Below are 12,928 nucleotides of genomic sequence, written 5' to 3'. Positions count from 1 at the left end.
AGGAGTTATTCTGTCTGGCCCTTAAGAAGATAAATGTTTCTGAATTGGTTTATATGTGGAAACTAACATGGGGGCCCTAAATTGTCAGTCTTTGCACCTGGGTTTATGTTTTAGCTACTCTTATCTATCCTCATCCCAGTTGCCAGTGTAAGGGAGGGTGTTTGTGGAATGTAGGCCTTGAGGAAGGGACTGCTATGCTTTACCAATTAGCAAAGATATATGTAGTAGCTATGTTTTGCTCTTAACCCCAAAATAGGCTCTTTGTCTCAGGGCCAGGCTCAATTGTAACTCTTGTGTTCTTAACCCCTGAAGTCTTGGATCTGCAAGGCCCATAGGAAGAGCCTTTTGACAATCATCCATAGAGCTTTCATCTAAAATCTCTCTTGCAAAGGCAGAAATATGCTTTTCCCTATGGGGTATCTGTGTTCAGAATATGGGTCTGATATGGAATATTGGGAGGCCTGGTCAATACCAGCTGTCTTATTTCCATCATGAGCTAATGGTAGCAGAAGGAGATTCCAGTTTTCATTTCTCATGGGAGGAGCTGCAAACATTGTCACTTCCTTGCCGTGATTGCCATCCAGAGAGGCCGGCGCGGCTCCCGGCACCAGGGGGCTCTGAAAATAAAGGTGAATTGTTTTTGAGATGTCTAGAGTTCTAATTCTATTAAAGGTGTTTCCCTAAAAACTAAAGGTACAAGACGTGGAAGACCTGTTCCATCCCAAGCATGTTGCCTTTGCTTTGCGGTCAGCCTGGTCAACAAAGTGTTCATAGGTCTTTCTTTAGACTTTCCTGGGGAAAACACCATGAACAGCAGTAGGGACTCCTGTTAAGTGTCTCGAAAACCTTTTTTTTTTTCTTAGAGAAGTTAACCAGTGACTATATTTTTTCATACAAAGGGTTCTGTGTGGGCACAGCATTATTTTGTGTCCCCAGACATCAACCCGGCAGTAATGCCACATCCCCCTGAAGTTTAGCAGGATTGCCAACAGCAATAGGTTGGCTGACAGGGCCCACCTTTGCCACCAGATAAGACAGTGAGACATGCTATTAGATTTATTGAACAATCAATACAGAGAGATAGTAGGTAATTGCAATGATTTTATTTCATACTTAGCTTTAGTTTATTTCAAACAAAAGCGAGTGTTCTTAATATTAAACATGCACATATTTATGTATATATGTCTTTCATGCTTCGTAGTCTATAAGTTGCTTTCATTACGAATTAGAAGAAGTAGAGTTCGCTTCATGGCAACCTAGAAAAATAATAACAGTTAGAATTTAGTAACTTATTAATTGTGAATATATTGACATCTATTATCTCATTTACTCTTTATATCAATACTAGCAAGTAAATACTATTGTTGGTATTGTTTCACAGTTGGGGAAACAGGCTAGAGAAAGTGTCTGTCCCATGGTCATGTAGTTAATAAAAGCAAACTCAGTTCTTGACCCCAAGTGTATGCTCTGAATTCAGATGTACATGACATTGTAGTGTTTACACCCAAAGGATGGTGTCATTACCTTTCAAACAAATGGTAGAATAATCACTGTTATAATTTCAGGGGCAAGTCATTTAAATAAACAGATCTACATTTCCTGGCAGATGACCTCAGTGTCACAGGGAGATACTGGAAATGCAGAGAAATGAACCCAGATCTAGGGATTTCAGCTACTAGGTGTCCGTTCTTTCTCCAGACACTGGAGGGGGCACATTCCCTTGCGGCATGTTCTCCACAAGGGAATATTATATATATATATATATATATATATTTACTATATAGGCCCACAGAGAGTTATAAAGTGCAATACCCAGTTTTCCTTCTCCCATGTGACAGTAAAACGGCAGTCACCTTCTTCCTGAAGTCATTTCACTGCTCAGGCTTAAGTTCCCTGTGGTGATGGCCAAAGGCTTCGGAGCCAATACTGGTGGGACCGAAGGTGTTTTTCACCACGTGCTCAGTTCTGGCTAGCAAGCCTGCCAGCCGATGGGTCACACAGGGGGCAGAGATGCAGGAGCTCTTCTGGGCAGTAATGCTGATTTGCAGGATGGAGGTAAAGAGGCCTGTGTGTGAGGCTATCTAGGGGAGATCCCATCTGCCCCCTGGGTTACTCATGGTAAAATTGTTGCTCTGAAAGGCACCAGTTAACTTTACATCTTTCCCCTAATCACAATTACCACTGCAGAAATAGACAGGATCTCGGGGGAAATGCCATGCTCACTCCCACAGACATTCCCAGGGGTGTCAGAAAACCCAGGGTGGCTCTGAGTGAGTGTGGAATACAGAGCTGTAACAGCCTCTCTTTACTGTATAAACAAACTAAAAATCAAGAAAGTCTTATGAGACACAGAGAATCATGGCCCCAAACTGACCCTAACCCAAGGATTGTCTCGAAGTCACCTTCACCTCAAAGGCATCAAATACCCCTTCTTAGACATATAAAAATTCCCCAGACTTACCTGGAAGAAGAGGGAAATTTATAGCATTGAATCTCAGAGGTGCTTACCTGTTCCTTACAGCTCCTTTTCTTCCTATTTGATGTCGGTCACAGGGACTGCCTACTACACCCTGCACCCAGCTACCACAGGGCTGAGGCTACTTCTAAGCACAGGTCCCTGATTCTGTGAAGCCATCAGTGTGGCCAGAACAATAACTACCACCACTCAGGTCTTCTTAGAAATTGACTTTTATTCCCTAAGGCAAACACGTTCATAAGCAGGACTGAGAAGTCGTGCTGTGATTCCTCAGGGGAGTACACAGGGCTGCCCCCCTATCTGTTCCTGCATGATTCTCTTCTAGCCTATTCCTCTTACTGTCTCCCATCTGAGGTTCCAGACATCCTCTGCCACAAAGGAAAGCCACTGATACCAGCAACCAGGGAGGATGACACATATCATGATATAGGAAGGAAGGAAGAAAGGACATTAGAAAAGAGGGAGGGGTTTAATAGGCATCCTGAGCCATGCCATCATGAGGGTTGTGGTCTCTCTCCAAGTTGCTGGCCAAGACCCTTTTCTTGCCGGGGGCTCCGACCCCAACTGCAGTCTGAGGGAACGTGTGAAACTTGTTGAGGTCCTGTGTGTATGCGCCCAGCACACAGGTGCTCAGATTACTGCACCGTTTATTTCGGAAGCTGTCCAGGCTGCAGGGAAAAGACATGCCAGGTGGTACCATGCACCAGGTCTGCCCCTGTGGTGATCGCACAGAAGGTTAGACTAGGGAGGGGGCACTCTCATTGGGGGCGGGAGGGGCGGGCAGGAGGGCAGCTCACACATCCTCCATTAGGAGAACTCAGTGGTTTGCTGAGCCAGGGCAGCTTGGGGAAGGGCTGCGGTGGGGAAGGGGTTCCTTTTCTAGCCTTCCACATGCTGCTCAGTCCTTCATGCTCTGCAGAGAGGTCCTTAGGGTAGATGCAGGTGCAGCACAAGCCAGGCAGTGTCAGGGCCAGACCAGGGGCTAGAGCGAGCTCCAAGCTCAGGGGACACAGGAGATGGGGCTGGGGAAGGGTGTCTGGCCCCATGATAACATGCATGTCTCTGCGGATCCTACACATCTCAAGACCCCAGACCTACTTCAGATACTGCACCACCTGACCCCACCCTCTGCGAGGCCTTTGGCTTCACCTTGCAAATGTGCAATGAAGCCTCCTTGTGGGTGTGAGAGACCATCAGGTGCAGGTTTACAAGGAAAAGCCAATATCTAAAACCTCCTGAGATCTATGGGGTCCATCTGCTGGCCTCACATGTACCAGTCCTAACTCCCCCAGTGCTGCAAAGTCTCCTCAGTACAGTCAGACCAATTTCCAGAGGTAGGGATTTCATACCTTCCACAATGCCCTTTAGAAATGAATCTTTTTCCATGTGGTCTAACCAGTCTGTGTGACCTCTGTTTTCAGTGGAGCCTGAGAATAGCTGGGACCCAGGATGAAATGAGCTATGGCAGCGTTCTGGCCTCCTGTACAGCTGTGTTCTCTGTTACCACTTGGGATATCTCTTTCTGGCCGTGACAGGAGGGAGGGGATGCCCTGAGCTGAGTGGAGTGGGGGTCCTCACCTGGAACCCTTGGCCTCCTGCTGCAGCTCACTGGCCTTCATCTTCACATAGTCCTTCACAATTGCAGTCAGGAGGAGACACAATTCCTCCTCATTGAGCATAGCAGGGTCCTGAGGACTCTCCATAGCAGACCTAGGGAGGGAAAGAAAACACAATAAGAGCTCTGAGTCCCTGCCTGCCTCTCTCCAAGATAAGCAGCCAGGCTTCCTAGTAAAAACAACAGAAGCATTCTGTGACATTCAATGAGTTACCTGAAAATTATAATAAAAAATATTGTGTATCAGTGCTATTTTTTAATTATGTGCTACACATCTTCTATCAGAAAACATATACCCCCCTCAGCCCCCTCACCAGTTAGTGACCTTTCAGCACACTACAATTCTGAGAATGGAATTGTTTGATCCCAGGAGCAGTGGGAGAGGAGAGACCTCCGGGCAGGGCTGGCTTACCTGATTGGTGCTGCCTGGAGCATGCCCACCTGGTACATGGCCAAGATGCTAAGAATCAGGAAAGGAGAGAACTTCCAGAAGCCCATGGCGCTTCTCTGCAAGGGAAAATAATGTCATTTTCTGCACCAGTTTGAAGTTCCATGAGCCCAAGAACCTGGGCTCTAGCCTGTTTCTTTCTGTAACTCCCTGGCATGGTGGTTTCAGGCTGGCAGTGCCATTCCTTTCCCCATTGTTTCCTCACTGGGGAAGTGGACTGTGGAAAGATCCAGTGAGACTGTAGCAGGCTATCCTAGCAGGACACTGAGGGAAGAGGACTCAGTGCTTAGCCCCGTCCCCACCACCTTACACACTCTACATTACCTGCCGGCCACGTCTGCATTGAAGACAATCTCGGAACGCCCTGTCACTAAGGCTGCTCCTCTATCCTACCCAGGATGGCACTCCGTGTTAGGGCTTTTGATCATACCTGGCTATCTGGAGGGTCGGGAGGTATGGCTAAAAAGGGAGATCTCTGCCTTTGGAATCTTAGAGAAACTGAAGAAACAGCTTCTATTGCCCACCTGCTCCACACTCCAGCTGAGAATGCCCTGCAAGAACCAAGTTTAGCAGAGTCTTCAACTGGAGCCAGGACTTAAACCAGGAAAAAAGCTCCCAGGACTCATTACTGGAGCTTGCCTTTCCAGACTACCAGCCCCTAGTCATTGCACCTACTTGCCACCCACTGGCACTGGTCCAGGTTCCGAACCAATTTCCCAGGGACCATGAGGCACAAAACATGACCCGTGAGCACCCTTGCATCCTACTGTGTATGCGGTGCCTGCAGAGTCCCAGCGTCTTGAGTGCAACTGCAGCAAGAGACAGCGAAACTGGTGGAAAGAATAAAGTAGGAAGTTTCTGAACTGAGACAGTTCAGCGTTACCTGTGGCATGAATAGCGAGTAAGAGATTTTGTGATGAAGAGACCCAGACAGAGTGCCCAGTGAGTCTGAGATGGGGAGGAAGAGCAGATACAAGAACAACCGATGCAGAAGAGGGAGAGAAGAAAAGAAAGAGAGAGAATCATACAGCTAAGGCAGGAATATCGGGGCTCACCTGGCAGCAGGAAGCAGGTAGATCGGAGGACCGGTGGTGGCAGCTGCGGCAGTGCTGGCGTCAGGCGATGGCTCTGTGGAAGTGTCGGGGACACTTGAGCAGAGCAGTGGCTCTGATGCCTCCCAGCACCAGCAGCTGCTCTTATTCCCGCCTCTCTGGGTCTGGGGTGGTCCAGGAGCTCTGAGCAACCAATGAGGGAAAAGATCACATACCCCAGATGGATTGTGTCACCCATTTGCGTCTGGAACCTAGAACATTCGGCAGGACCATCCCACTTGTATTTGCATTGAGGTCATTAATGCAAATGGAGAGAGGGTGAGGGATGGGACCAAGAAGGAAGATCCTTATAAAGTGAGCAGGAAGTTGAGGGCAGTTTGATGTCATGGTAAATTTCACCTGTGCGGTTCCGCTAGGCTTTGAACGTGTGCCCACTCTGTCTTTAACTACGTGGTCTATGGGCAAGATCCGGGATGCAGGGAATCCTGGCTTCTCAAATCTGACCCTAACCACCTACCCCCACACTCCCGCCACCGCCCCATCCAAGTGAGGCTTGGAGGGTTAACATGCAACAGTATGGATTCTGGGCTGTAACCCAGAGCTCCCGGGAAGTAAGAGATAGAAATGACAGCAAGAACTTTGTCAGAACTCAGTTCCAGCTCTGCCAATTCCAGGCAGGAGAATCTGGGTAAATAACTTCGCAACACCTCAATGTACTCATCTTTAAAATGGGGACCTTATTCCCATTTTGACAATGTGGTGTCTTTAGTAACCATGTACCTGTCCCCTAACAAGGTAGAGATTTAGAAGAATGCTCAGGCCTAAACGGAGGATTCTGTGAAATCGCGATCTGTTTTTCTTATTTCCACCGTGTGTGGCTTCCTAGACTCGGGCTGAGTGGTCCGTTACCTGGGTGAGGAGGAGCAGAGAGCCGCGCCCACCTCTGCCTGAGGGTGCAGGGCGTCAATGCTTCCCAAGTCTCCAAACAAACCTCTAGCCCTTCCCTCTTCCTATGGTGCCATCCATCACCTCTGGGTCATCAGCCTGCTGGAGCCATTTGCCCAGCTGCCCCTTGCTTCCGGCTACTGTTTGCCAAGTTGTCCAATGACTGCAGCCCCAGCCCTGCACCCGCATCCCCACACTTCAGCCCTCCTCTAGAGAGCAGACACGCTTAAAGGTACTGAAGAGTCCCTGCAAACACTAATGCTCACATTCAAAGCTTTCACACACACAAACTCATTTCTGTCTCCATATCATGTGCCCCGTACCCAGTCCCCAGAGCACAGACAGGCACAGAGGGTCTAATATATGGACCATCCATGTAGGTTTACTCCGAATCGCAGCCCAACTCTGCCTCCAAGTCTGTCTCCTAAGATCGAGTGCACACATGATGCTGTTCTGCTCTTATCATATCTGCACTCACTCTAATCTTTCAAAAAAATTTTTTTGGGGAGAACACAGGCAGGGACAGGGCAGAGAGATGGGGACAGAGGATCTGAGGCGGACTACGCGCTAATAGGCTGACAGCATTGAGTCCGATACGTGGCTCGAACTCACAAATCGGGAGATCGTGATCTGAGCCAAAGTCAGATGCTCAACCAACTCAGCTTCTCAGTGCCACAGCACTCACTCTCAATTTTAAGCGTGCTCCCTAACATGTAATTATGCAGCACCTCGACCCTCTCTAAGTCCCATCGCAACTGGAGGGTTTTAGGACCTCTCCACGGATCTTTCGCTCCTCTCCTGCCCCGAGGTCCAAGGTCCTGATTGCTGCCCTCAGCACGGAGTGTGCAAAGCTTCTCACAGTTCCCAGGATCTCCGGGTCTGAGCGAGCAGCATCTGAGCCTCAGCCTCTACGCACTTTCCCAGCGCGTCCCAGCGCGGCAAGCGTGCCCGTGGCGGCAAGTCTGGTATTCCAGCCACAGTGGGTGGGGACCCCATCACGGGCTGTGGCTGGTGGGCAGAGACCCCAGTTAGGTGGTTCTCCCAGGCAGAGCAGAAAGCCTGCCCTGGTACGTTGTATATAATCCGAGCAACGTACCCGGGCAACAGTGCATCCCTCTCCTCAGTCCCCAGAAGCCTTTGCGTTTCAGAGAACACACCTGCCTTCTTCCACATCTCTTTCTCATCCACTTTTGTGCCTCTGTGTTGGGGACTCCTAGCTTCCAAGATGCCTCTAATCAGGTTTCCTCTCGCTTAACTCCTGGTGCTGCCTTCACCTTGAGGGAGTAAGTTCGGGACTCAGGAATTGGGGTCTTAACATTCGTTCTCTGGGGCACCTGGGTGGCTCAGTCAGTTAAGCGTCCCATTTCAGCTCAGGTCATGTTCTCCAGGTTGGTGAGTTGGAGCTGGGGTGGGGCTCTGTCCTGACAGCTTGGATCCTGGTGCCTGCCTGTGGTTTGTGGTACTGTATGTGTGTGTGTCTCTCTCACTTTCTGCCGCTACCCCGTTCATCTCTCTCTTTCCGAAAATAAATAAATAAAGTCGCTCTCCTCATGGCAGACTGGCATGGCGGTGAGTTCTTTCTTCTCGTGTAAACTAGAAAACTATTCTCCTCTGAGTCTATCCCTGATTTACCAAATATTCAAGAAAATTTAGACGTTTGTGTGTGCAGATTGTTTAGATTATGTCCAGCTATCACCCAACTTAAGGCTAACATGTAAATCGCCAAGGAAGGGGCACCTGGGTGGCTTAGTTGGTTTCGTGCAGACTCTTGACTCCTGGTTTTGGCTCAGGTCACGATCTCACGGTTCCTGGGTTGGAGCCCCCCATTGGACTCTGGGCTGACAGTGCCAAGATTGCTAGGGAGTCTCTTACATTCCATCTCTCTCTGCCCCTCCCCTGCACATTCTCTCTCTCTCTCTCTCTCTCTCTCAATAAAAAAATAAACTTAAAAATAAATCACCAAGGAAAATACTGATTTTAAACTAGCAATGTGACTATTTTGCTCTTGATTTTGTAATCTTATGTCTTAACTTGGCAATAGAATCCCATGTGTTGGGCACCATCCGCATCGGAACTCGTGTCCCCCAGGGTTTTGCCTCATAGCCACAACCTCAACTGGGGTGATGGTAGCAATGTCTCCTCCCGGCTGTCAGTGTCTAAGTCCCCTGGTTCATGGCTGGACACAGAGCCCAGCACCAGGTCCCACAAGATCATCTCGCAACAAAGCCCTGAACATTGCTGCCTGGCAGGCAAAGTGAACAAACCACAGAAGTGCACTCTCAAGGCAGTTCAGAAGATCAACAGCCAACAACTTCCTGATCATCTTCTGAGGCAGTTCCAGTCCGCTACACGCGGCGGTCAGGGGACCCCTACCGCCATCACCGCCATGGTGGAAGGTCTCTACCGGTACAGCTAGGACTACAGGTGCCTCACAGAGGCGTCACTCAGATCCCTGACAAGACCGTGTCTGTGAGCGTAGTGATGCCTCAGCATAGGGGCACCTCTAGCAGAGTAAGACCCCCTCACCCCGCTCAAGAAGGACCGTGGCACCCCTAGTACTCTCCAGTCTAGTAGTCTGCAGGCTGTGCCCCTAGCGATCGGACGGATGCCCTCGCGGAGGACCGATTGAAGGACAGTCCGTTGGTATTCCTGGGTCCTGTGTGTGACCAACTTTGTCTAGGTGGGGCTGGAGTCCCCACTAACTTTTGTCCTGTCCTGCTGTGTTAGCTGCGCTGGGAATCTCAGCGAGTCAGGGATAACTCAGTCCCGCTGAATATCCTCTCATTCTCCTTGAACAAAATAATTTAGAGAGAAAAAATAAATCCTAAACCATTTTCTGCTGAGCTCATGCCTGATTATCAAGCAAAACCAAGTAACAAGTTCAGACCTCTCTCTGCACGGATCGCTTAAACGGAGACAGGCAATCCTTGATACTTCTCTGGGCTTCTCTTGGGATCTCATGCACACACAGCATGACATCGATCAGCTCTCACCATACCGGCACTAACTCTCAATTTTAAGCGCACTCCCAGAACACAATTATGCAGCACCTCGACCCTCTCCAGGACCCAACCCACCTGGAGGGCTTTAGGACCCCTCCACCTGATCTTTCTACTCCAAGCTTGCCGAGAAGGTGGGAGGTTCTGACTTGCTGCCCTCAGCTGGTAGAGTGCCTAGAAAGAGGCTGCTCCCTGTTGCCAGAATCTCCCCTCTGAGAGCACAGTGCATGATCCTCAGGCTCTACACTCTCTCCTAGCACCACTGCAGGTGCCTCAGAAGCCAGGGGCTGCAGATACCCCGCCCACAGTGCGGGCTGTGAACGTGTTTGGTGGGCTTGTATCACGGGGCTGTGCTAGCAGGCAGAGACCCCAGCCAGGCAGAAACCAACCCGTGTATGCCGAGAGTATGCCGTGAGTGACCCGAGCCACAGTGTACCGCTCTCCTCAATCCCCAAAAGCCTCAATGTTTTAGGACACATCTGCCTTGAGCCACATTTCATCCTCTTCCAGGTTGGTGGCCTCTGTGGTCAGGGACACCTTGCTTCTAAGATGTCTTTGTATGGAGGTCCTCCTTTTTAACTCTTAGTTTGCTCTGCCTTGAGGGAATAGAAGCTTGGGGCTGGAGAACTCTGTGCAGGGAATACTGGCAAGGCTGCGGGGAAACCCGGGAATCGTTAATAGGATGCAAGTGTGCTTAGGCACAGAGTAAAGAAAGGTGAGCAGAACAAGGGACAGGGTGGATCTCAGGCTCCGCGAGTGCGTGCCAGTGCTACACACAGACCACCCCTGCTGACCCCATCTAGGACCTTGGCTTTATTTTAAAGCTCTCAAGCTTTATTTTAAAGGTTTGTCTCTCTGCAGATAGATCAATTGAACAGAGTAGAGAGCCCAGAAATAAGACCACAATTATATGGTTAATTAATCTATGACAAAGGAAGCAAGTATATGCAATGGGAAAAAACAATCTTTTCAACAAAAAGTGTTGGGAAAACTGGACAGCTGCACGCAAAAGAATGTCCCTGGAGCACTTTCTTACACCATACACAAAAATAAATTCAAAATGAAATAAATGCCTAAATGTGAGACCTGAAACCATAAAAATCCTTTGAGGGAGGACAGGTAGTACTTCCACTGACATCAGCCATAGAAATATTTTTCTAGATATGAGTCTTCAGGCAAGGGAAATGAAAACAAAAATAAACTATTAGGACTACACCAGAGGAAAAATATGGACAGTGAAGGAAACAATCCACAAAACTAAAAGACAACCTACTGCATGGGAGAAGATATTTGCAAATTAGTATCCAAAATATAGAAAGAACTTATACAACTCAACACCAGAGAGCAAAGAATCCAATTAAAAAATGAGCAGACATTAAAAAAAGTTCTCCAAAGAAGATATACATATGGCAAATAGACACGTGAAAAGATGCGCAACATCACTAATCACCAGAGAAATACAAATCAAAACCACACTGAGATACCACCTCATACCTGTCAGAATAGCTAAAATCACAAACCCAAGAAACAACACATGTTAGTGAGATTGTCAAGAAAACCTTCACTCTTGGAGGGAATGCAAAATGTCACTGTGGAAAACAGTATCGAGGTTCCTCAAAACATTAAAAATAGAATTACCATATGATCCAGTAATTCCACTACCCAGTATTTACCCAAAGAACATGAAGACATTAATTTGAAAAGATAAATGCACCCCTGTGTTTATTGCAGCATTCTTTACAATAGCCAAATATACAGGTAACCCAAGTGTCCATTGATAGGTGAATGGATACACAAGATGTGGTATATAGATACAATGGAATATGACTCAGCCATAAAAAAAAGAATGAGATCCTGCCATTTACAACAACATGAGTGGGTCTAGATGGTATAATGCTAAGTGAAAAAAGTCATTCAGAGAAAGATAAGTGCCATACACTTTCGCTCCTATGAGTAATTTAAAAATCAGAGCAAACAAAGAAAATGGGAGAAACCAAAACATAGACTCTAAACTTTAAAGAAATAAATGGTGCTTGCCAGAGGGGAGGTGGGTGGGGAGATGGATGAATAGGTTCTTATTGTGATGAGTAATGAATAGAATTGTTGAATCACTATATATATATATCCCTGAAACTAATATGTAAACTGTATGTTCATTATACAAGAGTTTTAAAAATAATACAGTTGTTTTAAAACAAAATAAAATAGCTATTTGACCTTTGATATTGTGATCTTATTTCATAACTTTATACCTGGAAATCAGGGTACATTAGAAACAATCTAGTTTGGAAAAACAATTTTACAGCAAGCTGATAAACTCTACCTGTAATATTTATTTCCATTCTTTTAAATCAGATTCCTACACTTTTTTATTTAAGGTTTTTTAAAAGATGATTTATCAGGGGTGACAGAGTCTTGTACCTGGATGAAAATTCTTATGTGAGTTTTTATGCACTTAAAAGGATTACAGCTAATGGGTTCCTCCTTTAATTGTACACAGTTGTGTGTGATAGACTCAGCAGAGACACCAAAACCACCACAACAACTGCAGGGTGGTAGCAACAACACCACAAATTCATTCTCTCTAACCTGGGGGAGGCTCAGAGCAGACAAATTACGTGGAGAATCTCAGCTGAAAATGGATTGCACTGGGTTCCCCCATGGAGGGACATTTGAAGTTCTCACGTGTCCTAACAATAAGTGAAAAGCTGCAGAGACTGTGGGGAAAAGTACAACTCTTCTAGGATCCTTAAGAGAGGTGAACACAGGGCAAACCATTGCCCCCAAGATTGGAGAGGGAGATGAATACAGGAAGAATGTCTTACCAGAGCAAACACTGAAGAAGGGCAAAGCTCAGTGCTTGGAGCCAGTGCTGGGGTAGGTCACTGGCGAGCTGTTAGAGCCTCAGTGTGGACGACCCTGAGAGTTAAAAACTCCAGGGACAGACACTCATTCATAGGAGACTCCCACAAGGGTGCATTTTACCGACTTGACCAGGTTCTCACAGTACATATGAGAGAAAAATCCACTGGTGGGATTTGTTTCCTGGAGCTATACCCAGTTCTCAGAATAAATAACTGAAAAATCCCCTAGTGTTCCTAGAGAGGGAGGGAAAGGCACCTTTTTTTTTTTTTTTTTTAATATTCCAGAGCTGCTTCTTACGAAAGCCTTCCCCAAGGAGAAACCAGTTAACCAGAGACTAATAGGCTGAAATATTATCATGGCCTAATTGCCCAGAGGGAAGGGAAATACCCAGCTATAATCAGCTCTAGCCTTCCAGCAGCCAGAAGACCCTTGAACCAAAGGGATGATATCAGTGGATTTTAGGATACACGAGGAATGAGAGAGCCATTTATGGTAGAAGGAAGGAGTGGGATGTTGTGTTCATGGGAC

General features: G+C 47.3%; 1 protein-coding gene and 1 long non-coding RNA gene across 2 annotated transcripts in view; one reads left to right on the top strand and one right to left on the bottom strand.

The window, feature by feature from the left end:
• Positions 1-4,102, top strand: part of LOC120244987 — a 63,363-nt gene extending 59,261 nt beyond the window's left edge. Inside the window, exon 4 of the long non-coding RNA XR_005531676.1 lies at positions 3,898-4,102. This is a non-coding gene — a long non-coding RNA (uncharacterized LOC120244987). The remainder of the gene's footprint in view (positions 1-3,897) is intronic.
• LOC120244984 (calcitonin-like) lies at positions 2,946-7,684 on the bottom strand. Its single transcript, XM_039251824.1, has 5 exons — positions 7,633-7,684; positions 5,595-5,667; positions 4,504-4,598; positions 4,055-4,186; positions 2,946-3,144 (listed from the first exon to the last, which is right to left on the bottom strand). Exons 3-5 carry the CDS (start codon positions 4,587-4,589, stop codon positions 2,946-2,948), a joined length of 417 nt encoding a protein of 138 aa, XP_039107755.1. The 5' UTR covers positions 4,590-4,598; positions 5,595-5,667; positions 7,633-7,684.
• Between the last annotated feature and the right edge of the window lie 5,244 nt (positions 7,685-12,928).

Source organism: Hyaena hyaena, unplaced genomic scaffold, assembly GCF_003009895.1.
Source record: "Hyaena hyaena isolate Hyena2069 unplaced genomic scaffold, ASM300989v1 scaffold_401, whole genome shotgun sequence".
In the NCBI taxonomy this organism is placed as follows: Eukaryota; Metazoa; Chordata; class Mammalia; order Carnivora; family Hyaenidae; genus Hyaena; species Hyaena hyaena.
This window is presented reverse-complemented; position numbering and strand designations above follow the sequence as displayed.